Source organism: Oncorhynchus mykiss, chromosome 24, assembly GCF_057628025.1.
Source record: "Oncorhynchus mykiss isolate SJ-2025 chromosome 24, ASM5762802v1, whole genome shotgun sequence".
NCBI lineage: Eukaryota > Metazoa > Chordata > Actinopteri > Salmoniformes > Salmonidae > Oncorhynchus > Oncorhynchus mykiss.
This window is the reverse complement of record NC_143045.1, coordinates 43,260,001-43,287,890: the sequence shown is the minus strand read 5'-3', so window position 1 is coordinate 43,287,890 and position 27,890 is coordinate 43,260,001. Positions and strand designations below refer to the sequence as shown.

The 27,890-nt window shown below is 40.2% G+C and overlaps 1 protein-coding gene across 2 annotated transcripts in view; it reads left to right on the top strand.

The window, feature by feature from the left end:
- The window catches only part of st14a (ST14 transmembrane serine protease matriptase a), a 66,618-nt gene that overhangs the window by 31,317 nt on the left and 7,411 nt on the right, over positions 1–27,890 (top strand). For both annotated transcript variants that reach the window (XM_090219011.1, XM_090219012.1), the window contains exons 5-12: positions 5,428–5,636; positions 6,996–7,230; positions 9,791–9,933; positions 11,255–11,358; positions 19,197–19,309; positions 24,365–24,498; positions 25,077–25,181; positions 25,308–25,415. In XM_090219011.1, the coding sequence (XP_090075137.1) occupies positions 5,428–5,636; positions 6,996–7,230; positions 9,791–9,933; positions 11,255–11,358; positions 19,197–19,309; positions 24,365–24,498; positions 25,077–25,181; positions 25,308–25,415 (1,151 nt within the window). The remainder of the gene's footprint in view (positions 1–5,427; positions 5,637–6,995; positions 7,231–9,790; positions 9,934–11,254; positions 11,359–19,196; positions 19,310–24,364; positions 24,499–25,076; positions 25,182–25,307; positions 25,416–27,890) is intronic.

Here is a 27,890-nt window from a genome sequence, read left to right as displayed (position 1 = left end):
ATACCGCCGGTGTTTACCTTGTTACCTTGTGGAACCATACTGCCGCTGTTTACCTTGTTACCTTGTGGAACCATACTGCCGGTGTTTACCTTGTTACCTTGTGGAACCATACCGCTGGTGTTTACCTTGTTACCTTGTGGAACCATACTGCCGCTGTTTACCTTGTTACCTTGTGGAACCATACTGCCGGTGTTTACCTTGTGGAACCATACTGCCGGTGTTTACCTTGTTACCTTGTGGAACCATACCGCTGGTGTTTACCTTGTTACCTTGTGGAACCATACTGCCGCTGTTTACCTTGTTACCTTGTGGAACCATACTGCCGGTGTTTACCTTGTTACCTTGTGGAACCATACCGCTGGTGTTTACCTTGTTACCTTGTGGAACCATACCGCTGGTGTTTACCTTGTTACCTTGTGGAACCATACTGCCGCTGTTTACCTTGTTACCTTGTGGAACCATACTGCCGGTGTTTACCTTGTTACCTTGTGGAACCATACCGCTGGTGTTTACCTTGTTACCTTGTGGAACCATACTGCCGCTGTTTACCTTGTTACCTTGTGGAACCATACTGCCGGTGTTTACCTTGTGGAACCATACTGCCGGTGTTTACCTTGTTACCTTGTGGAACCATACCGCTGGTGTTTACCTTGTTACCTTGTGGAACCATACCGCTGGTGTTTACCTTGTTACCTTGTGGAACCATACCGCTGGTGTTTACCTTGTGGAACCATACTGCCGGTGTTTACCTTGTTACCTTGTGGAACCATACTGCCGGTGTTCACCTTGTTACCTTGTGGAACCATACTGCCGCTGTTTACCTTGTTACCTTGTGGAACCATACTGCCGCTGTTTACCTTGTTACCTTGTGGAACCATACTGCCGCTGTTTACCTTGTTACCTTGTGGAACCATACTGCCGGTGTTTACCTTGTTACCTTGTGGAACCATACTGCCGCTGTTTACCTTGTTACCTTGTGGAACCATACTGCCGCTGTTTACCTTGTTACCTCGTGGAACCATACTGCCGGTGTTCACCTTGTTACCTTGTGGAACCATACTGCCGGTGTTTACCTTGTTACCTTGTGGAACCATACTGCCGCTGTTCACCTTGTTACCTTGTGGAACCATACTGCCGGTGTTTACCTTGTTACCTCGTGGAACCATACTGCCGCTGTTTACCTTGTTACCTTGTGGAACCATACTGCCGCTGTTTACCTTGTTACCTTGTGGAACCATACCGCTGGTGTTTACCTTGTTACCTTGTGGAACCATACTGCCGCTGTTTACCTTGTTACCTTGTGGAACCATACTGCCGCTGTTTACCTTGTTACCTTGTGGAACCATACCGCTGGTGTTTACCTTGTTACCTTGTGGAACCATACTGCCGCTGTTTACCTTGTTACCTTGTGGAACCATACTGCCGGTGTTTACCTTGTGGAACCATACCGCTGGTGTTTACCTTGTGGAACCATACCGCTGGTGTTTACCTTGTGGAACCATACCGCTGGTGTTTACCTTGTTACCTTGTGGAACCATACTGCTGGTGTTTACCTTGTTACCTTGTGGAACCATACTGCCGGTGTTTACCTTGTGGAACCATACTGCCGCTGTTTACCTTGTTACCTTGTGGAACCATACTGCCGCTGTTTACCTTGTGGAACCATACTGCCGCTGTTTACCTTGTGGAACCATACCGCTGGTGTTCACCTTGTTACCTTGTGGAACCATACTGCCGGTGTTTACCTTGTGGAACCATACTGCCGCTGTTTACCTTGTTACCTTGTGGAACCATACCGCTGGTGTTTACCTTGTTACCTTGTGGAACCATACTGCCGCTGTTTACCTTGTTACCTTGTGGAACCATACTGCCGCTGTTTACCTTGTGGAACCATACCGCTGGTGTTTACCTTGTTACCTTGTGGAACCATACTGCTGGTGTTTACCTTGTTACCTTGTGGAACCATACTGCCGCTGTTTACCTTGTGGAACCATACTGCCGCTGTTTACCTTGTGGAACCATACCGCTGGTGTTTACCTTGTTACCTTGTGGAACCATACTGCCGCTGTTTACCTTGTTACCTTGTGGAACCATACTGCCGGTGTTTACCTTGTTACCTTGTGGAACCATACTGCTGCTGTTCACCTTGTTACCTTGTGGAACCATACTGCCGCTGTTTACCTTGTTACCTTGTGGAACCATACTGCCGGTGTTTACCTTGTTACCTTGTGGAACCATACTGCCAGTGTTTACCTTGTTACCTTGTGGAACCATACTGCCGGTGTTTACCTTGTGGAACCATACCGCTGGTGTTTACCTTGTGGAACCATACTGCCGGTGTTTACCTTGTTACCTCGTGGAACCATACTGCCGCTGTTCACCTTGTTACCTCGTGGAACCATACTGCCGCTGTTTACCTTGTTACCTTGTGGAACCATACTGCCGCTGTTTACCTTGTTACCTTGTGGAACCATACTGCCGGTGTTTACCTTGTGGAACCATACCGCTGGTGTTTACCTTGTGGAACCATACTGCCGGTGTTTACCTTGTTACCTTGTGGAACCATACCGCTGGTGTTTACCTTGTGGAACCATACCGCTGGTGTTTACCTTGTGGAACCATACCGCCGGTGTTTACCTTGTGGAACCATACTGCCGGTGTTTACCTTGTTACCTTGTGGAACCATACCGCTGGTGTTTACCTTGTTACCTTGTGGAACCATACCGCCGGTGTTTACCTTGTTACCTTGTGGAACCATACCGCCGGTGTTTACCTTGTGGAACCATACCGCTGGTGTTTACCTTGTTACCTTGTGGACCCATACTGCCGGTGTTTACCTTGTGGAACCATACTGCCTGTGTTTACCTTGTGGAACCATACCGCCGGTGTTTACCTTGTGGAACCATACCTCCGGTGTTTACCTTGTGGAACCATACCGCCGGTGTTTACCTTGTGGAACCATACTGCCGGTGTTTACCTTGTGGAACCATACTGCCGGTGTTTACCTTGTGGAACCATACCTCCGGTGTTTACCTTGTGGAACCATACCGCTGGTGTTTACCTTGTGGAACCATACTGCCGGTGTTTACCTTGTGGAACCATACCGCCGGTGTTTACCTTGTTACCTTGTGGAACCATACCGCTGGTGTTTACCTTGTGGAACCATACTGCCGGTGTTTACCTTGTGGAACCATACCGCCGGTGTTTACCTTGTGGAACCATACCTCCGGTGTTTACCTTGTGGAACCATACCTCCGGTGTTTACCTTGTTACCTTGTGGAACCATACCGCCGGTGTTTACCTTGTGGAACCATACTGCCTGTGTTTACCTTGTGGAACCATACTCCCAGTGTTTACCTTGTGGAACCATACTGCCGGTGTTTACCTTGTGGAACCATACCTCCGGTGTTTACCTTGTGGAACCATACTGCCGGTGTTTACCTTGTGGAACCATACTGCCTGTGTTTACCTTGTGGAACCATACCTCCTGTGTTTACCTTGTGGAACCATACTGCCTGTGTTTACCTTGTGGAACCATACCTCCTGTGTTTACCTTGTGGAACCATACTGCCTGTGTTTACCTTGTGGAACCATACCGCCGGTGTTTACCTTGTGGAACCATACCGCTGGTGTTTACCTTGTGGAACCATACCGCTGGTGTTTACCTTGTGGAACCATACCGCCGGTGTTTACCTTGTTACCTTGTGGAACCATACTGCCTGTGTTTACCTTGTGGAACCATACCTCCGGTGTTTACCTTGTGGAACCATACCGCTGGTGTTTACCTTGTGGAACCATACCGCCGGTGTTTACCTTGTGGAACCATACTGCCGGTGTTTACCTTGTGGAACCATACTGCCTGTGTTTACCTTGTGGAACCATACCGCCTGTGTTTACCTTGTGGAACCATACTGCCTGTGTTTACCTTGTGGAACCATACCGCCGGTGTTTACCTTGTTACCGTGTGGAACCATACCTCCTTTGTTTACCTTGTGGAACCATACTGCCTGTGTTTACCTTGTGGAACCATACTGCCTGTGTTTACCTTGTGGAACCATACTGCCAGTGTTTACCTTGTTACCTTGTGGAACCATACCTCCAGTGTTTACCTTGTTACCTTGTGGAACCAACCATACCTCCTGTGTTTACCTTGTGGAACCATACCTCCTGTGTTTACCTTGTGGACCCATACTGCCTGTGTTTACCTTGTGGAACCATACTGCCTGTGTTTACCTTGTGGACCCATACTGCCTGTGTTTACCTTGTGGAACCATACTGCCAGTGTTTACCTTGTGGACCCATACTGCCTGTGTTTACCTTGTGGAACCATACTGCCTGTGTTCACCTTGTTACCTTGTGGAACCATACTGCCGCTGTTTACCTTGTTACCTTGTGGAACCATACCGCCGGTGTTTACCTTGTTGCCTTGTGGAACCATACTGCCGCTGTTTACCTTGTTACCTTGTGGAACCATACCGCCGGTGTTTACCTTGTGGAACCATACTGCCTGTGTTCACCTTGTTACCTTGTGGAACCATACCGCTGGTGTTTACCTTGTTGCCTTGTGGAACCATACTGCCGCTGTTTACCTTGTTACCTTGTGGAACCATACCGCCGGTGTTTACCTTGTGGAACCATACTGCCTGTGTTCACCTTGTTACCTTGTGGAACCATACTGCCTGTGTTCACCTTGTTACCTTGTGGAACCATACTGCCGGTGTTCACCTTGTTACCTTGTGGAACCATACTGCCGCTGTTTACCTTGTTACCTCGTGGAACCATACTGCTGCTTTTCACCTTGTTGCCAGGACGGTGTTAAAAGCAGTAGTAGTCTGACTCTGGTTATGTCTGGTAAAAAACAAAACACGGCTTTTCCTCAGTAAGAACCTTATACCAACAGTCCAGCATGGTGGTGGTAGAGTGATGGTTTGCTACCTCAGGTCCTGGACGACTTGCCTTATTAGAAGGAACCATGAATTCTGCTCTGTATCAGAGAGTTCTACAGGAGAATGTCAGGCCATCCGTCTGTGAGCTGAAGCACAGCTGGGTCATGCAGCAAGACAATGATCCGAAACACACAATGAAGTCTACATGCTAAAAAGCAACAAATTGGCATGGCCTAGTCAAAGTCCAGACCTAATCCAAATTGAGATGTTGTGGCAGGACTTGAAACAAGCAGTTCCTACTTGAAAACCCAGAAATGTTGCCGCTGAGTTAAAGTAGTTCTCCGTGGAAGAGTGGGCCAATATTCATCCACAGCGACGTGAGGGGCTGATCAACAACTACAGGAAGCATTTGGTTTGCGGTCATTGTAGCTAATGGTGTCGTGAAGCAAGGTGTTGGACATTCTAACTTATTCAACTGTAGATATTAGAATGAAACCCTTGAATAAAGTTGGTTGTCTGTGTGTGTGTGTGTGTGTTACAGCGAAGGCAGTGTGATAGCCTACTACCTGTCAGAGTTTGAAGTGCCACGTGGTCAGGAAGCAGCAGTGGACAAGGCCATGTCCTCCATGGACAAGGTAGTGGCCAAGGTGCAGAGGGGCTTGCCGAACAGCAGGCCTGGCAACGATCTGTTGTTTGAGGATGTCATGAACTCTGCTCTGGACTCTAGAATGTTCTCAGAGTCCTTCAGTGGTGAGTTCTGCTCTGTTCTTGTTCTACTTGCACCTGAGCTGATATCAGTTTGAGTAGAGAATTCCCTCAGTGAATGCTCTGAAAGTTTGGATGAGGAATTATGTGGCTCAATGTCTAAAATGTCTAAGTATCTTACTGTTTCCTTGTGAATTACACTATATATACAAAAGTATGTGGACACCTCTTCAAATGAGGGGATTTTACTATTTCAGCCCCGACCGTTGCTGACGGGTGTATAGAATCGAATAGACAGCCATGCAATCTCCATAGACAAACATTGGCAGCAGAATGGCCTTACTCAAAAGCTCAGTGACTTTTTCTTTCTTTTTTACGTGACACTGTCATAGGATGCCACCTTTCCAACAAGTCAGTTTGTCAAATTTCTGCCCTGCTAGAGCTGCCCCGGTCAACTGTAAGTGCTGTTATTGTGAAGTGGAAATATTCTAGGAGCAACAACGGCTCAGCCACGAAGTGGTAGACCACACAAGTTCACATAACCGGGACCACCGAGTGCTGAAGCGCGTAAAAATGGTCTGTCCTCGGTTGCAACACTCACTACCGAGTTCCAAACTGCCTCTGGAAGCAACGTCAGCACAATAACTGTTAGTCTGGAGCTTCATGAAATAGGTTTTCATGGCCCGAGCAGCCGCACACAAGCCTAAGATCACCATGAGCAATGCCAAGCGTCAGCCTTAGTGGTGTAAAGCTCACTGGATTCTGGAGCAGTGGAAACGCGTTCTCTGGAGTGATGAATCACGCTTCACCATCTGGCAGTCTGTCGGACAAATCTGGGTTTGGCGGATGCCAGGAGAAAGCTACCTGCCCCAATGCATAGTGCCAACTGTAAAGTTTGGTGGAGGAGGAATAATGTTCTGGGACTGTTTTTCATGGTTCGGGCCCCTTGGTGCCAGTGAAGGGAAACCTTAACACTACAGTATACAGTGACATTCTAGACTATCCTGTGCTTCCAGCTTTGTGGCAACAGTTTTAGGAAAGCCCTTTCCTGTTTCAGCATGACAATGCCCCCATGCACAAATTGAGGTCCATACAGAAATGGTTTGTTGAGATCGGTGTGGAAGAACTAGTGGAAAGCCTTCCCAGAAGAGTGGAGGCTGTTATAGCAGCAAAGGGGGGGGCCAACTCCATATTTATGCCTGTGATTTTGGAATGAGATGTTTGCTGAGCAGGTGTCCACATACTTCCTCCTAGCATGTGAATAAGGACAAATCTGAAATGGCACCCTAATTCCCTATGTAGTACATTTGGCCAGAACCATGTGTGGCTCTGGCCCAAAATCATGCACTATATAGGTACTAGGGCACCATTTAGGACATGTTCTGAGTGTCAAATTCTTCTCAGAATACTACAGGTACTCAGAACACACCAGAGCGAATACGATTGTTCCAATCATGTCACCTGGTTTCCCCAATACTCCGTACCCGCCCAACACCTTCACCCAATGGCAGCTGAGAGCCGACCCTGGTCACGTGCTCAAACTGGACTTTGATACCTTCAACCTAGAGGAGGACTGTCGTAACGACTTTGTTAAGGTCTACGACTCCCTGGTGGCCATCGAGAGCCACGCCATGGAAGAGTGAGTCTGATGTCTGTCTGCACTTTGTACGGGGGACTTACTCTATATAACAGCCTTGGGTTAGGAGACCTGCTATAACAGCCTTGGGTTAGGAGACCTGCTGTAACAGCCTTTGGTTAGGAGACCTGCTATAACAGCCTTTGGTTAGGAGACCTGCTATGACAGCCTTGGGTTAGGAGACCTGCTATGACAGCCTTGGGTTAGGAGACCTGCTATAACAGCCTTGGGTTAGGAGACCTGCTATACCAGGCTGGTTAGGAGACCTGCTATACCAGCCTTGGGTTAGGAGACCTGCTATACCAGCTTTGGGTTAGGAGACCCGCAATAACAGCCTTGGGTTAGGAGACCTGCTATAACAGCCTTGGGTTAGGAGACCTGCTGTAACAGCCTTTGGTTAGGAGACCTGCTATAACAGCCTTTGGTTAGGAGACCTGCTATGACAGCCTTGGGTTAGGAGACCTGCTATGACAGCCTTGGGTTAGGAGACCTGCTATAACAGCCTTGGGTTAGGAGACCTGCTATACCAGGCTGGTTAGGAGACCTGCTATACCAGCCTTGGGTTAGGAGACCTGCTATACCAGCTTTGGGTTAGGAGACCCGCAATAACAGCCTTGGGTTAGGAGACCTGCTATACCAGGCTGGTTAGGAGACCTGCTATACCAGGCTGGTTAGGAGACCTGCTATAACAGCCTTGGGTTAGGAGACCTGCTATAACAGCCTTGGGTTAGGAGACCTGCTATAACAGCCTTGGGTTAGGAGACCTGCTATAACAGCCTTGGGTTAGGAGACCTGCTATACCAGGCTGGTTAGGAGACCTGCTATACCAGGCTGGTTAGGAGACCTGCTATACCAGGCTGGTTAGGAGACCTGCTATACCAGGCTGGTTAGGAGACCTGCTATACCAGGCTGGTTAGGAGACCTGCTATACCAGCCTTGGGTTAGGGGACCTGCTATAACAGCCTTGGGTTAGGGGACCTGCTATAACAGCCTTGGGTTTGGGGGCCCGCAATAACAGCCCTGGGTTAGGAGACCTGCTATACCAGGCTGGTTAGGAGACCTGCTATAACAGCCTTGGGTTAGGAGACCTGCTATAACAGCCTTGGGTTAGGAGACCTGCTATACCAGGCTGGTTAGGAGACCTGCTATACCAGGCTGGTTAGGAGACCTGCTATACCAGCCTTGGGTTAGGGGACCTGCCATAACAGCCTTGGGTTAGGGGACCTGCTATAACAGCCTTGGGTTAGGGGACCTGCTATACCAGCCTTGGGTTAGGGGACCTGCTATAACAGCCTTGGGTTAGGGGACCTGCTATAACAGCCTTGGGTTAGGGGACCTGCTATAACAGCCTTGGGTTAGGGGACCTGCTATAACAGCCTTGGGTTAGGAGACCTGCTGTAACAGCCTTGGGTTAGGAGACCTGCTGTAACAGCCTTGGGTTAGGAAACCTGCTATAACAGCCTTGGGTTAGGGGACCTGCTATAACAGCCTTGGGTTAGGAGACCTGCTATAACAGCCTTGGGTTAGGAGACCTGCTATAACGGGCTGGTTAGGAGACCTGCTATAACAGGCTGGTTAGGAGACCTGCTATAACAGGCTGGTTAGGAGACCTGCTATAACAGCCTTGGGTTAGGAGACCTGCTATAACGGTCTGTTGTCAGGGCACCTGCCGTGGCGGCCTGTTGTCAGGGCACCTGCCGTGGCGGCCTGTTGTCAGGGCACCTGCCGTGGCGGCCTGTTGTCAGGGCACCTGCCGTGGCGGCCTGTTGTCAGGGCACCTGCCGTGGCGGCCTGTTGTCAGGGCACCTGCCGTGGCGGCCTGTTGTCAGGGCACCTGCCGTGGCGGCCTGTTGTCAGGGCACCTGCCGTGGCGGCCTGTTGTCAGGGCACCTGCCGTGGCGGCCTGTTGTCAGGGCACCTGCCGTGGCGGCCTGTTGTCATAACTGGTCTGCATTCTGTGAAATGAGTTGGACCTTTTTTGTTCTAATACCCCATAATGACTAGTTTATTTTATTTAGACAAATACAGTCCCTCAGCACTTCTCTTCAGTTGGATGAGTTTAGATAAATTCCAAAGGTTGTGTGTGTAAAATGTAAGCCTCTCCTGAGCCCAGTGTTCTGGCCCTCTAGTGGTCAGATGTAGCATTACACAGGAAGGCATAGCAACACATCATGTGAAATGTGCAGGGCCTCTGAGTCGAGCATCGGCACAGGAATATTTACTTGTAGTGTACCTGAATAAGGACTTCATAACGCATTTGATTAATGTCAACAATCGCAAGACATTTTATTTTCAGATTCTTCTCTCCGTCAGGATTTGTGTGTACTACTCTCCCTTGTTTATAATATAAACATCTCCGTCAGGATTTGTGTGTACTACTCTCCCTTGTTTATAATATAAACATCTCCGTCAGGATTTGTGTGTACTACTCTCCCTTGTTTATAATATAAACATCTCCGTCAGGATTTGTGTGTACTACTCTCCCTTGTTTATAATATAAGCATCTCCGTCAGGATTTGTGTGTACTACTCTCCCTTGTTTATAATATAAACATCTCCGTCAGGATTTGTGGCTACCACTCTCCCAGCTCCCCCCTGACCTTCCAGTCCTCCCGAAACGTGATGCTGGTAACCTTGGTAACTAACAAGGAAAATAACTACCCAGGACTCAGAGCGCACATCTCTCAGATCCCCCGGAACAGCAAAGGTACTATAACACGGTCTACTACTACTAACCTACTACTAACCTACTACTCCTACTACTAACCTACTACTAACCTACTTCCATTACTAACCTACTACTCCTACTACTAACCTACTACTAACCTACTTCCATTACTAACCTACTACTACTGCTACTATCCTACTACTACTACTAACCACCTACTGCTACTATCCTACTACTACTACTAACCACCTACTGCTACTAACCTACTACTACTACTACTAACCTACTAACCTACTACTACTAACCTATTACTACTACAGTTGTACTACCACTACTAACCTACTACTACTACTACTACTACTAACCTACTACTAACCTACTACTACTACTACTACTAACCTACTACTACTACTAACCACCTACTGCTACTAACCTACTACTACTACTACTAACCTACTACTACTACTAACCTACTACTACTACTACTACTACTACTAACCTACTACTACTACTAACCTACTACTACTACTACTACTAACCTACTACTACTACTAACCTACTACTACTACTACTACTACTACTACTAACCTACTACTACTACTACTAACCTACTACTACTACTACTACTACTAACCTACTACTACTACTACTACTACTACTACTACTAACCTACTACTACTACTAACCTACTACTACTACTAACCTACTACTACTACTAACCTACTACTACTACTACTAACCTACTACTACTACTACTAACCTACTACTACTACTACTAACCTACTACTACTAACCTATTACTACTACTGTTGTACTACCACTACTAACCTACTACTACTACTACTACTACTACTACTACTACTACTACTACTAACCTACTTCCATTACTAACCTACTACTACTGCTACTATCCTACTACTACTACTAACCTACTTCTAATACTAACCTACTACTACTACTACTAACCTACTACTACTACTAACCTACTTCCATTACTAACCTACTACTACTGCTACTATCCTACTACTACTACTAACCTACTTCTAATACTAACCTACTACTACTACTACTAACCTACTTCTAATACTAACCTACAACTACTGCTACTACAGTACTATTACTACTGCTACTACAGTACTACTACTAACCTACTGCTACTACAGTACTACTACTACTAACCTACTACTACTACTAACCTACTACTACTACTACTAACCTACTACTGCTATTACAGTACTACTACTCACCTACTGTTTGAGTTTTTCCTGGTTAAGTCACATGGTGAGGAATCGTCTGGCCCTTATCTACGATTTAAACATGTTTGATTTGTCTGTTGTGATAATCTGTGATTTGTTTTTAGAGCTGGCATGTGGTGGCCAGCTATCAGGAGAGACGGGGCTTTTCACATCCCCAAACTACCCCAACTACTATGCTCCCAACACCAAATGTGAATGGGATATACAGGTGAGGAAGTGTTTTATACTGGGTTACAACATTGTGAAGTGTTTTATACTGGGGTTACAACATAGTGAAGTGTTTTATACTGGGTTACAACATAGTGAAGTGTTTTATACTGGGTTACAACATAGTGAAGTGTTTTATACTGGGTTACAACATAGTGAAGTGTTTTATACTGTACTGGGTTACAACATAGTGAAGTGTTTTATACTGGGTTACAACATAGTGAAGTGTTTTATACTGTACTGGGTTACAACATAGTGAAGTGTTTTATACTGTACTGGGTTACAACATAGTGAAGTGTTTTATACTGGGTTACAACATAGTGAAGTGTTTTATACTGGGTTACAACATAGTGAAGGGTTTTATACTGGGGTTACAACATAGTGAAGTGTTTTATACTGGGTTACAACATAGTGAAGTGTTTTATACTGGGTTACAACATAGTGAAGTGTTTTATACTGGGTTACAACATAGTGAAGTGTTTTATACTGTACTGGGTTACAACATAGTGAAGTGTTTTATACTGGGTTACAACATAGTGAAGTGTTTTATACTGTACTGGGTTACAACATAGTGAAGTGTTTTATACTGTACTGGGTTACAACATAGTGAAGTGTTTTATACTGGGTTACAACATAGTGAAGTGTTTTATACTGGGTTACAACATAGTGAAGTGTTTTATACTGGGTTACAACATAGTGAAGTGTTTTATACTGGGTTACAACATAGTGAAGTGTTTTATACTGGGTTACAACATAGTGAAGTGTTTTATACTGGGTTACAACATAGTGAAGTGTTTTATACTGGGTTACAACATAGTGAAGTGTTTTATACTGGGTTACAACATAGTGAAGTGTTTTATACTGTACTGGGTTACAACATAGTGAAGTGTTTTATACTGGGTTACAACATAGTGAAGTGTTTTATACTGTACTGGGTTACAACATAGTGAAGTGTTTTATACTGTACTGGGTTACAACATAGTGAAGTGTTTTATACTGGGGTTACAACATAGTGAAGTGTTTTATACTGGGTTACAACATAGTGAAGTGTTTTATACTGGGGTTACAACATAGTGAAGTGTTTTATACTGGGGTTACAACATAGTGAAGTGTTTTATACTGGGTTACAACATAGTGAAGTGTTTTATACTGGGTTACAACATAGTGAAGTGTTTTATACTGGGTTACAACATAGTGAAGTGTTTTATACTGGGTTACAACATAGTGAAGTGTTTTATACTGGGTTACAACATAGTGAAGTGTTTTATACTGGGTTACAACATAGTGAAGTGTTTTATACTGGGTTACAACATAGTGAAGTGTTTTATACTGGGTTACAACATAGTGAAGTGTTTTATACTGGGTTACAACATAGTGAAGTGTTTTATACTGGGTTACAACATAGTGAAGTGTTTTATACTGGGTTACAACATAGTGAAGTGTTTTATACTGGGTTACAACATAGTGAAGTGTTTTATACTGGGTTACAACATAGTGAAGTGTTTTATACTGTACTGGGTTACAACATAGTGAAGTGTTTTATACTGGGTTACAACATAGTGAAGTGTTTTATACTGGGTTACAACATAGTGAAGTGTTTTATACTGGGTTACAACATAGTGAAGTGTTTTATACTGGGTTACAACATAGTGAAGTGTTTTATACTGGGGTTACAACATAGTGAAGTGTTTTATACTGGGGTTACAACATAGTGAAGTGTTTTATACTGGGTTACAACATAGTGAAGTGTTTTATACTGGGTTACAACATAGTGAAGTGTTTTATACTGGGTTACAACATAGTGAAGTGTTTTATACTGGGTTACAACATAGTGAAGTGTTTTATACTGGGTTACAACATAGTGAAGTGTTTTATACTGGGTTACAACATAGTGAAGTGTTTTATACTGGGTTACAACATAGTGAAGTGTTTTATACTGGGTTACAACATAGTGAAGTGTTTTATACTGGGTTACAACATAGTGAAGTGTTTTATACTGGGTTACAACATAGTGAAGTGTTTTATACTGGGTTACAACATAGTGAAGTGTTTTATACTGTACTGGGTTACAACATAGTGAAGTGTTTTATACTGGGTTACAACATAGTGAAGTGTTTTATACTGTACTGGGTTACAACATAGTGAAGTGTTTTATACTGTACTGGGTTACAACATAGTGAAGTGTTTTATACTGGGTTACAACATAGTGAAGTGTTTTATACTGGGTTACAACATAGTGAAGTGTTTTATACTGTACTGGGTTACAACATAGTGAAGTGTTTTATACTGGGTTACAACATAGTGAAGTGTTTTATACTGGGTTACAACATAGTGAAGTGTTTTATACTGTACTGGGTTACAACATAGTGAAGTGTTTTATACTGGGTTACAACATAGTGAAGTGTTTTATACTGGGTTACAACATAGTGAAGTGTTTTATACTGGGGTTACAACATAGTGAAGTGTTTTATACGGGGTTACAACATAGTGAAGTGTTTTATACTGGGGTTACAACATAGTGAAGTGTTTTATACTGGGTTACAACATAGTGAAGTGTTTTATACTGGGTTACAACATAGTGAAGTGTTTTATACTGTACTGGGTTACAACATAGTGAAGTGTTTTATACTGGGTTACAACATAGTGAAGTGTTTTATACTGTACTGGGTTACAACATAGTGAAGTGTTTTATACTGGGTTACAACATAGTGAAGTGTTTTATACTGTACTGGGTTACAACATAGTGAAGTATTTTATACTGTACTGGGTTACAACATAGTGAAGTGTTTTATACTGGGGTTACAACATAGTGAAGTGTTTTATACTGGGTTACAACATAGTGAAGTGTTTTATACTGGGGTTACAACATAGTGAAGTGTTTTATACTGGGTTACAACATAGTGAAGTGTTTTATACTGGGGTTACAACATAGTGAAGTGTTTTATACTGTACTGGGTTACAACATAGTGAAGTGTTTTATACTGTACTGGGTTACAACATAGTGAAGTGTTTTATACTGGGTTACAACATAGTGAAGTGTTTTATACTGTACTGGGTTACAACATAGTGAAGTGTTTTATACTGGGTTACAACTTAGTGAAGTGTTTTGTACTGGGTTACAACATAGTGAAGTGTTTTATACTGGGTTACAACATAGTGAAGTGTTTTATACTGGGTTACAACATAGTGAAGTGTTTTATACTGTACTGGGTTACAACATAGTGAAGTGTTTTATACTGTACTGGGTTACAACATAGTGAAGTGTTTTATACTGGGTTACAACATAGTGAAGTGTTTTATACTGTACTGGGTTACAACATAGTGAAGTGTTTTATACTGTACTGGGTTACAACATAGTGAAGTGTTTTATACTGGGTTACAACATAGTGAAGTGTTTTATACTGGGTTACAACATAGTGAAGTGTTTTATACTGGGTTACAACATAGTGAAGTGTTTTATACTGTACTGGGTTACAACATAGTGAAGTGTTTTATACTGGGTTACAACATAGTGAAGTGTTTTATACTGGGTTACAACATAGTGAAGTGTTTTATACTGGGTTACAACATAGTGAAGTGTTTTATACTGTACTGGGTTACAACATAGTGAAGTGTTTTATACTGTACTGGGTTACAACATAGTGAAGTGTTTTATACTGGGTTACAACATAGTGAAGTGTTTTATACTGTACTGGGTTACAACATAGTGAAGTGTTTTATACTGTACTGGGTTACAACATAGTGAAGTGTTTTATACTGGGTTACAACATAGTGAAGTGTTTTATACTGGGTTACAACATAGTGAAGTGTTTTATACTGGGTTACAACATAGTGAAGTGTTTTATACTGTACTGGGTTACAACATAGTGAAGTGTTTTATACTGTACTGGGTTACAACATAGTGAAGTGTTTTATACTGGGGTTACAACATAGTGAAGTGTTTTATACTGTACTGGGTTACAACATAGTGAAGTGTTTTATACTGTACTGGGGTTACAACATGGTGAAGTGTTTTATACTGGGGTTACAACATAGTGAAGTGTTTTATACTGGGTTACAACATAGTGAAGTGTTTTATACTGTACTGGGGTTACAACATGGTGAAGTGTTTTATACTGGGGTTACAACATAGTGAAGTGTTTTATACTGGGTTACAACATAGTGAAGTGTTTTATACTGGGTTACAACATAGTGAAGTGTTTTATACTGGGTTACAACATAGTGAAGTGTTTTATACTGGGTTACAACATAGTGAAGTGTTTTATACTGTACTGGGTTACAACATAGTGAAGTGTTTTATACTGTACTGGGTTACAACATAGTGAAGTGTTTTATACTGTACTGGGTTACAACATGGTGAAGTGTTTTATACTGGGTTACAACATAGTGAAGTGTTTTATACTGGGTTACAACATAGTGAAGTGTTTTATACTGTACTGGGTTACAACATAGTGAAGTGTTTTATACTGTACTGGGTTACAACATAGTGAAGTGTTTTATACTGGGTTACAACATAGTGAAGTGTTTTATACTGGGTTACAACATAGTGAAGTGTTTTATACTGTACTGGGTTACAACATAGTGAAGTGTTTTATACTGGGTTACAACATAGTGAAGTGTTTTATACTGGGGTTACAACATAATGAAGTGTTTTATACTGGGTTACAACATAGTGAAGTGTTTTATACTGGGTTACAACATAGTGAAGTGTTTTATACTGGGTTACAACATAGTGAAGTGTTTTATACTGGGTTACAACATAGTGAAGTGTTTTATACTGGGTTACAACATAGTGAAGTGTTTTATACTGGGTTACAACATAGTGAAGTGTTTTATACTGGGTTACAACATAGTGAAGTGTTTTATACTGTACTGGGTTACAACATAGTGAAGTGTTTTATACTGGGTTACAACATAGTGAAGTGTTTTATACTGGGTTACAACATAGTGAAGTGTTTTATACTGGGTTACAACATAGTGAAGTGTTTTATACTGGGGTTACAACATAGTGAAGTGTTTTATACTGGGTTACAACATAGTGAAGTGTTTTATACTGGGTTACAACATAGTGAAGTGTTTTATACTGGGGTTACAACATAGTGAAGTGTTTTATACTGGGGTTACAACATAGTGAAGTGTTTTATACTGTACTGGGTTACAACATAGTGAAGTGTTTTATACTGTACTGGGTTACAACATAGTGAAGTGTTTTATACTGGGTTACAACATAGTGAAGTGTTTTATACTGGGTTACAACATAGTGAAGTGTTTTATACTGGGTTACAACATAGTGAAGTGTTTTATACTGGGTTACAACATAGTGAAGTGTTTTATACTGGGTTACAACATAGTGAAGTGTTTTATACTGGGGTTACAACATAGTGAAGTGTTTTATACTGGGTTACAACATAGTGAAGTGTTTTATACTGGGTTACAACATAGTGAAGTGTTTTATACTGGGTTACAACATAGTGAAGTGTTTTATACTGGGTTACAACATAGTGAAGTGTTTTATACTGTACTGGGTTACAACATAGTGAAGTGTTTTATACTGTACTGGGTTACAACATAGTGAAGTGTTTTATACTGGGTTACAACATAGTGAAGTGTTTTATACTGGGTTACAACATAGTGAAGTGTTTTATACTGGGTTACAACATAGTGAAGTGTTTTATACTGGGTTACAACATAGTGAAGTGTTTTATACTGGGTTACAACATAGTGAAGTGTTTTATACTGGGTTACAACATAGTGAAGTGTTTTATACTGTACTGGGTTACAACATAGTGAAGTGTTTTATACTGGGTTACAACATAGTGAAGTGTTTTATACTGTACTGGGTTACAACATAGTGAAGTGTTTTATACTGTACTGGGTTACAACATAGTGAAGTGTTTTATACTGGGGTTACAACATAGTGAAGTGTTTTATACTGGGTTACAACATAGTGAAGTGTTTTATACTGGGGTTACAACATAGTGAAGTGTTTTATACTGGGGTTACAACATAGTGAAGTGTTTTATACTGGGTTACAACATAGTGAAGTGTTTTATACTGGGTTACAACATAGTGAAGTGTTTTATACTGGGTTACAACATAGTGAAGTGTTTTATACTGGGTTACAACATAGTGAAGTGTTTTATACTGGGTTACAACATAGTGAAGTGTTTTATACTGGGTTACAACATAGTGAAGTGTTTTATACTGGGTTACAACATAGTGAAGTGTTTTATACTGGGTTACAACATAGTGAAGTGTTTTATACTGGGTTACAACATAGTGAAGTGTTTTATACTGGGTTACAACATAGTGAAGTGTTTTATACTGTACTGGGTTACAACATAGTGAAGTGTTTTATACTGTACTGGGTTACAACATAGTGAAGTGTTTTATACTGGGTTACAACATAGTGAAGTGTTTTATACTGGGTTACAACATAGTGAAGTTTTTTATACTGTACTGGGTTACAACATAGTGAAGTGTTTTATACTGGGTTACAACATAGTGAAGTGTTTTATACTGTACTGGGTTACAACATAGTGAAGTGTTTTATACTGGGTTACAACATAGTGAAGTGTTTTATACTGGGTTACAACATAGTGAAGTGTTTTATACTGGGTTACAACATAGTGAAGTGTTTTATACTGGGGTTACAACATAGTGAAGTGTTTTATACTGGGTTACAACATAGTGAAGTGTTTTATACTGGGTTACAACATAGTGAAGTGTTTTATACTGGGGTTACAACATAGTGAAGTGTTTTATACTGGGGTTACAACATAGTGAAGTGTTTTATACTGTACTGGGTTACAACATAGTGAAGTGTTTTATACTGGGTTACAACATAGTGAAGTGTTTTATACTGGGTTACAACATAGTGAAGTGTTTTATACTGGGGTTACAACATAGTGAAGTGTTTTATACTGGGTTACAACATAGTGAAGTGTTTTATACTGGGTTACAACATAGTGAAGTGTTTTATACTGGGGTTACAACATAGTGAAGTGTTTTATCCTGGGGTTACAACATAGTGAAGTGTTTTATACTGTACTGGGTTACAACATAGTGAAGTGTTTTATACTGGGTTACAACATAGTGAAGTGTTTTATACTGGGTTACAACATAGTGAAGTGTTTTATACTGGGTTACAACATAGTGAAGTGTTTTATACTGTACTGGGTTACAACATAGTGAAGTGTTTTATACTGGGTTACAACATAGTGAAGTGTTTTATACTGTACTGGGTTACAACATAGTGAAGTGTTTTATACTGTACTGGGTTACAACATAGTGAAGTGTTTTATACTGGGTTACAACATAGTGAAGTGTTTTATACTGTACTGGGTTACAACTTAGTGAAGTGTTTTATACTGTACTGGGTTACAACATAGTGAAGTGTTTTATACTGGGGTTACAACATTGTGAAGTGTTTTATACTGGGTTACAACATAGTGAAGTGTTTTATACTGGGTTACAACATAGTGAAGTGTTTTATACTGGGGTTACAACATTGTGAAGTGTTTTATACTGGGTTACAACATAGTGAAGTGTTTTATACTGTACTGGGTTACAACATTGAAGTGTTTTATACTGGGTTACAACATAGTGAAGTGTTTTATACTGGGGTTACAACATAGTGAAGTGTTTTATACTGGGTTACAACATAGTGAAGTGTTTTATACTGTACTGGGTTACAACTTAGTGAAGTGTTTGACTGATTTTATTTGATAATCTAATAATCAGATATTGAGGCCTTCAGATTTTATATATTGGCTGATAGAGGTTTTGTATCAGGCTAAGTGTGTGTATAATGTTTGGCTGTACTATGCCCCCCCCCAGGTCCCTGCTGGTAAGTCAGTGAAGGTCAAGTTCAGTACCTTCCTGTTATCAGAGCTGGGTCAGGAGAACACGAAGGACTGTAACAAGGACTATGTAGAGATCAACAACAAGAGGTGAGATGTTTGAGAAGCACCTCCCCTACTGTTTTACCTCACCTGGCACCTCCCCCTACTGTATTACCTCACCCTGCACCTCCCCCTACTGTATTACCCCACCCTGCACCTCCCCTACTGTATTACCTCATCCTGCACCTCCCCCTACTGTATTACCTCACCCTGCACCTCCCCCTGCTGTATTACCTCACCCTGCACCTCCCCTACTGTATTACCTCACCCTGCACCTCCCCTGCTGTATTACCTCACCCTGCACCTCCACCTACTGTATTACCTCACCCTGCACCTCCCCCTGCTGTTTTACCTCACCCTGCACCTCCCCCTGCTGTTTTACCTCACCCTGCACCTCCCCTACTGTATTACCTCACCCTGCACCTCCCCCTACTGTATTACCTCACCCTGCACCTCCCCTACTGTATTACCTCACCCTGCACCTCCCCCTACTGTATTACCCCACCCTGCACCTCCCCCTACTGTATTACCTCACCCTGTACCTCCCCTACTGTATTACCTCACCCTGCACCTCCCCCTGCTGTATTACCTCACCCTGCACCTCCCCTACTGTATTACCTCACCCTGTACCTCCCCTACTGTATTACCTCACCCTGCACCTCCCCCTACTGTATTAAATGTTAAAGCCTGAATTTAAAATTGATTAAATTGTGTGTTTGTTTTTTTCGCAATACCTCATCTTGTCGAAGTGGAAGTATGTTTTGACACATTTTTTACTGGTTTGATTCAATAAGTATTCACCCCCTTTGCTATGGCAAGCCTGAATAAGTTCAGGAGTAAAGATGAACTCCGGTTGCATGGACTCACTGTGTGTGCAATAATAGTGTTTAACATGATTTTTTGAATGACTACCTCATCTCTGTACCCCACACACACACATAATTATCTGTAAAGTCCCTCAGTCGAGCAGTGAATTTCAAATACAGATTCAACCACAAAGACCAGGGAGGTTTTCCAATGCCTCACAAAGAAGGGCACCTATTGGTAGATGGGTAAAACATTTTGGTAGTTAGGAGCTTTATGGGCCTGGTTCCTCAGCAACTGGCCTGCTTTATGGGCCTGGTTCCTCGGCAACTGGCCTGCTTTATGGGCCTGGTTCCTCGACAACTGGCCTGCTTTATGGGCCTGGTTCCTCGGCAACTGCCCTGCTTTATGGGCCTGGTTCCTCGGCAACTGCCCTGCTTTATGGGCCTGGTTCCTCGGCAACTGCCCTGCTTTATGGGCCTGGTTCCTCGGCAACTGGCCTGCTTTATGGGCCTGGTTCCTCGGCAACTGGCCTGCTTTATGGGCCTGGTTCCTCGGCAACTGGCCTGCTTTATGGGCCTGGTTCCTCGGCAACTGGCCTGCTTTATGGGCCTGGTTCCTCGGCAACTGGCCTGCTTTATGGGCCTGGTTCCTCGGCAACTGGCCTGCTTTATGGGCCTGGTTCCTCGGCAACTGGACTGCTTTATGGGCCTGGTTCCTCGGCAACTGGCCTGCTTTATGAGCCTGGTTCCTCGGCAACTGGCCTGCTTTATGGGCCTGGTTGCTCGGCCACTGGCCTGCTTTATGGGCCTGGTTCCTCGGCAACTGGCCTCCTTAATGGGCCTGGTTGCTCGGCCACTGGCCTGCTTTATCAGGAACTGAAGCTAGACTGTTACCTTTTGCGTCTCTCCTAAGGAACATTCATATTCTACAATAACATGTTTGAACAGAATATAAACTTTCTGCACTTCCCCTTTTCTCCATGTCCCTTTCCATGTCCCTCTGTCACTTTACATGTCCCTCTGTCCCTTTACATGTCCCTTTAAATGTCCCTTGGTCACTTTCCATGTCCATTGGTCACTTTCCATGTCCCTCAGTCACTTTACATGTCACTTTCCATGTCCCTCGGTCACTTTCCATGTCCCTCTGTCACTTTCCATGTCCCTCGGTCAATTTCCATGTCCCTCGGTCACTTTACATGTCCCTTGGTCACTTTCCATGTCACTTTCCATGTCCCTCGGTCACTTTACATGTCCCTCTGTCCCTTTCCATGTCATTTTAAATGTCCCTCTGTCCCTTTCCATGTCATTTTAAATGTCCCTCTGTCCCTTTCCATGTCACTTTCCATGTCCCTCTGTCCCTTTCCATGTCCCTTTAAATGTCCCTCTGTCCCTTTCCATGTCCCTTTAAATGTCCCTCTGTCCCTTTCCATGTCATTTAAATGTCCCTCTGTCCCTTTCCATGTCACTTTCCATGTCCCTCAGTCACTTTACATGTCCCTTGGTCACTTTCCATGTCACTTTCCATGTCCCTCCGTCCCTTTATATGTCCCTCGGTCACTTTCCGTGTCCCTCAGTCACTTTCCATGTCCCTCAGTCACTTTACATGTCCCTTGGTCACTTTACATGTCCCTCTGTCCCTTTCCATGTCACTTTCCATGTCCCTCGGTCACTTTCCATGTCCCTCTGTCACTTTCCATGTCCCTCGGTCATTTTCCATGTCCCTCGGTCACTTTACATGTCCCTCGGTCACTTTACATGTCCCTCGGTCACTTTCCATGTCCCTCGGTCACTTTCCATGTCCCTCGGTCATTTTCCATGTCCCTCGGTCACTTTACATGTCCCTCGGTCACTTTCCATGTCCCTCGGTCACTTTACATGTCCCTCGGTCACTTTCCATGTTCCTTTTTATATTTCAAGCTAGACTCCAACACAGGTATTGTGGAGAGTTGACCTGTTATCGTAACGTGTCTGTATTGTAGAGAGTTGACCTCTTATTGTAACGTGTCTGTCTCAGGTATTGTGGAGAGTTGACCTGTTATCGTAACATGTCTGTATCAGGTATTGTGGAGAGTTGACCTGTTATCGTAACATGTCTGTATCAGGTATTGTGGAGAGTTGACCTGTTATCGTAACATGTCTGTATTGTGGAGAGTTGACCTGTTATCGTAACATGTCTGTATCAGGTATTGTGGAGAGTTGACCTGTTATCGTAACGTGTCTGTATCAGGTATTGTGGAGAGTTGACCTGTTATCGTAACGTGTCTGTCTCAGGTATTGTGGAGAGTTGACCTGTTATCGTAACATGTCTGTATTGTGGAGAGTTGACCTCTTATTGTAACGTGTCTGTCTCAGGTATTGTGGAGAGTTGACCTCTTATCGTAACGTGTCTGTCTCAGGTATTGTGGAGAGTTGACCTCTTATTGTAACGTGTCTGTCTCAGGTATTGTAGAGAGTTGACCTCTTATTGTAACGTGTCTGTCTCAGGTATTGTGGAGAGTTGACCTGTTATCGTAACGTGTCTGTCTCAGGTATTGTGGAGAGTTGACCTGTTATCGTAACGTGTCTGTCTCAGGTATTGTGGAGAGTTGACCTCTTATTGTAACGTGTCTGTCTCAGGTATTGTGGAGAGTTGACCTCTTATCGTAACGTGTCTGTCTCAGGTATTGTGGAGAGTTGACCTGTTATCGTAACATGTCTGTATTGTGGAGAGTTGACCTCTTATTGTAACGTGTCTGTCTCAGGTATTGTGGAGAGTTGACCTCTTATCGTAACGTGTCTGTCTCAGGTATTGTGGAGAGTTGACCTCTTATTGTAACGTGTCTGTCTCAGGTATTGTAGAGAGTTGACCTCTTATTGTAACGTGTCTGTCTCAGGTATTGTGGAGAGTTGACCTGTTATCGTAACGTGTCTGTCTCAGGTATTGTGGAGAGTTGACCTCTTATTGTAACGTGTCTGTCTCAGGTATTGTGGAGAGTTGACCTGTTATCGTAACGTGTCTGTCTCAGGTATTGTGGAGAGTTGACCTCTTATTGTAACGTGTCTGTCTCAGGTATTGTGGAGAGTTGACCTCTTATCGTAACGTGTCTGTCTCAGGTATTGTGGAGAGTTGACCTGTTATCGTAACGTGTCTGTATTATGGAGAGTTGACCTCTTATCGTAACGTGTCTGTCTCAGGTATTGTGGAGAGTTGACCTGTTATTGTAACATGTCTGTATTGTGGAGAGTTGACCTCTTATTGTAATGTGTCTGTATTGTAGAGAGTTGACCTGTTATCGTAACGTGTCTGTATCAGGTATTGTGGAGAGTTGACCTCTTATTGTAACGTGTCTGTCTCAGGTATTGTGGAGAGTTGACCTCTTATTGTAACGTGTCTGTCTCAGGTATTGTAGAGAGTTGACCTCTTATTGTAACGTGTCTGTCTCAGGTATTGTGGAGAGTTGACCTCTTATTGTAACGTGTCTGTCTCAGGTATTGTAGAGAGTTGACCTCTTATTGTAACGTGTCTGTCTCAGGTATTGTGGAGAGTTGACCTCTTATTGTAACGTGTCTGTGTCAGGTATTGTGGAGAGTTGACCTCTTATCGTAACGTGTCTGTATCAGGTATTGTGGAGAGTTGACCTGTTATCGTAACGTGTCTGTATCAGATATTGTAGAGAGTTGACCTCTTATTGTAACGTGTCTGTCTCAGGTATTGTGGAGAGTTGACCTCTTATTGTAACGTGTCTGTCTCAGGTATTGTGGAGAGTTGACCTCTTATTGTAACGTGTCTGTCTCAGGTATTGTGGAGAGTTGACCTCTTATCGTAACGTGTCTGTATCAGGTATTGTGGAGAGTTGACCTCTTATTGTAACGTGTCTGTCTCAGGTATTGTAGAGAGTTGACCTCTTATTGTAACGTGTCTGTCTCAGGTATTGTGGAGAGTTGACCTCTTATTGTAACGTGTCTGTCTCAGGTATTGTGGAGAGTTGACCTCTTATCGTAACGTGTCTGTATCAGGTATTGTGGAGAGTTGACCTGTTATCGTAACGTGTCTGTATCAGGTATTGTAGAGAGTTGACCTCTTATTGTAACGTGTCTGTCTCAGGTATTGTGGAGAGTTGACCTCTTATTGTAACGTGTCTGTCTCAGGTATTGTGGAGAGTTGACCTCTTATTGTAACGTGTCTGTCTCAGGTATTGTGGAGAGTTGACCTCTTATCGTAACATGTCTGTCTCAGGTATTGTGGAGAGTTGACCTCTTATTGTAATGTGTCTGTATTGTGGAGAGTTGACCTCTTATCGTAACATGTCTGTCTCAGGTATTGTGGAGAACTTCCAACCAGTCCTGTTGTAACCAGTGACACTAACACCATGAAGGTAGTCTTTTACTCCGACGCCTCGTATGTAGACAGAGGATTCAGCGCCACGTACGAGACCTTCGAATCCACAGACCGTAAGTAGAAATCTTGATTGTTCATCAAATCATATTAAGCACTTGGCTCATTAGACAAGACAAGTGATGACCTGAGCATTCACTGACCTGTCCCTGGCCAGTCGTATTGGCCAGGTGTTAATGAACTGGCCAGTCATATTGGAGAGGTGTTAATGAACCGGCCAGTCATATTGGAGAGGTGTTAATGAACCGGCCAGTCATATTGGAGAGGTGTTAATGAACCGGCCAGTCATATTGGAGAGGTGTTAATGAACCGGCCAGTCATATTGGAGAGGTGTTAATGAACCGGCCAGTCATATTGGAGAGGTGTTAATGAACCGGCCAGTCATATTGGAGAGGTGTTAATGAACCGGCCAGTCATATTGGAGAGGTGTTAATGAACCGGCCAGTCATATTGGAGAGGTGTTAATGAACCGGCCAGTCATATTGGAGAGGTGTTAATGAACCGGCCAGTCATATTGGAGAGGTGTTAATGAACCGGCCAGTCATATTGGAGAGGTGTTAATGAGGTGAGCCTTAGTGCAGCATATTTGTTTTCCTTTAGCTGACTCCTCCCCTTCCTGCCTTTCCATCCCCAGCCTGTCCTAACAAGTTTCAGTGCAACAACCAGCGTTGTGTCAACAGACATCTGATGTGTGACGGCTGGAACGACTGTGGAGATATGAGCGACGAGATCAGCTGCGGTGAGTTCTAACAAACTTATTGATTTTTGTCTGGAGAAAACTTTAACGGATATTAGATGGATTAATGCTAATGATTGTTGTTTAACGTGTGTGTGTGTGTGTGTGCGCGCACTCGCTCGCTTGCAGAGTGTGGTTCCACTCAGATCAGCTGTAAGAACGGCCTGTGTAAGCCCCAGTTCTGGGAGTGTGATGGAGTGAACGACTGTGGAGATGACACCGATGAGCAGAACTGTGGTAGGTTTCACAGGGCTGTCGTCTGACGCTTCAGGCCTGTTGACAGATGGAACAGAAAACTCCTGTTTCCAGTTCACACATTCAGTTACTTTCAGGTGCAGTGTAGCAAAAAGTAAAGTTGTGATTGAAAGATATATATATAAAACTAATGTAATATGTAATATATATATAAAACTAATGTAATATATATATAAAACTAATGTAATATGTATATATATAAAACTAATGTAATATGTATATATATAAAACTAATGTAATATATATATATAAAACTAATGTAATATGTGTATATATATAAAACTAATGTAATATGTATATATATAAAACTAATGTAATATATATATATATATATATATAAAACTAATGTAATATATATATATATATATAAAACTAATGTAATATATATATATATATATATAAAACTAATGTAATATATATATATAAAACTAATGTAATATATATATATATAAAACTAATGTAATATATATATATATAAAACTAATGTAATATGTATATATATATAAAACTAATGTAATATGTATATATATAAAACTAATGTAATATGTATATATATATAAAACTAATGTAATATGTATATATATAAAACTAATGTAATATATATATATATATATATATAAAACTAATGTAATATATATATATATATATATAAAACTAATGTAATATATATATATATAAAACTAATGTAATATGTATATATATATAAAACTAATGTAATATATATATATATAAAACTAATGTAATATGTATATATATATAAAACTAATGTAATATGTATATATATAAAACTAATGTAATATATATATATATAAAACTAATGTAATATGTATATATATATAAAACTAATGTAATATGTATATATATAAAACTAATGTAATATATATATATATATAAAACTAATGTAATATATATATATATATATAAAACTAATGTAATATATATATATATATAAAACTAATGTAATATATATATATAAAACTAATGTAATATATATATATATATATAAAACTAATGTAATATATATATATAAAACTAATGTAATATATATATATAAAACTAATGTAATATATTTATATAAAACTAATGTAATATGTAATATATATATAAAACTAATGTAATATATATATAAAACTAATGTAATATGTATATATATAAAACTAATGTAATATATATATAAAACTAATGTAATATGTATATATATAAAACTAATGTAATATATATATATAAAACTAATGTAATATGTGTATATATATAAAACTAATGTAATATGTATATATATATAAAACTAATGTAATATATATATATATAAAACTAATGTAATATGTATATATAAAACTAATGTAATATGTATATATATAAAACTAATGTAATATATATATATATATATAAAACTAATGTAATATATATATATATATATAAAACTAATGTAATATATATATATATAAAACTAATGTAATATATATATATAAAACTAATGTAATATATATATATATATATATATAAAACTAATGTAATATATATATATATAAAACTAATGTAATATATATATATAAAACTAATGTAATATATATATATATATAAAACTAATGTAATATATATATATAAAACTAATGTAATATATATATATAAAACTAATGTAATATATATATATAAAACTAATGTAATATATATATATATAAAACTAATGTAATATATATATATATAAAACTAATGTAATATATATATATAAAACTAATGTAATATATATATATAAAACTAATGTAATATATATATATAAAACTAATGTAATATATATATATAAAACTAATGTAATATATATATATATAAAACTAATGTAATATATATATATATAAAACTAATGTAATATATATATATAAAACTAATGTAATATATATATATATATATATATAAAACTAATGTAATATATATATATAAAACTAATGTAATATATATATATAAAACTAATGTAATATATATATATAAAACTAATGTAATATATATATATAAAACTAATGTAATATATATATATATAAAACTAATGTAATATATATATATATAAAACTAATGTAATATGTAATATATATATATATAAAACTAATGTTATATATATATATGTAATATATATGGAAAACTAATGTAATATATATATATAAAACTAATGTAATATATATATATATATATATATAAAACTAATGTAATATGTAATATATATATATAAAACTAATGTAATATGTAATATATATATATATATATAAAACTAATGTTATATATATATATATGTAATATATATGGAAAACTAATGTAATATATATATATATATAAAACTAATGTAATATATATATATATATAAAACTAATGTAATATGTAATATATATATATAAAACTAATGTAATATGTAATATATATATATATATATATATAAAACTAATGTAATATATATATATATATAAAACTAAT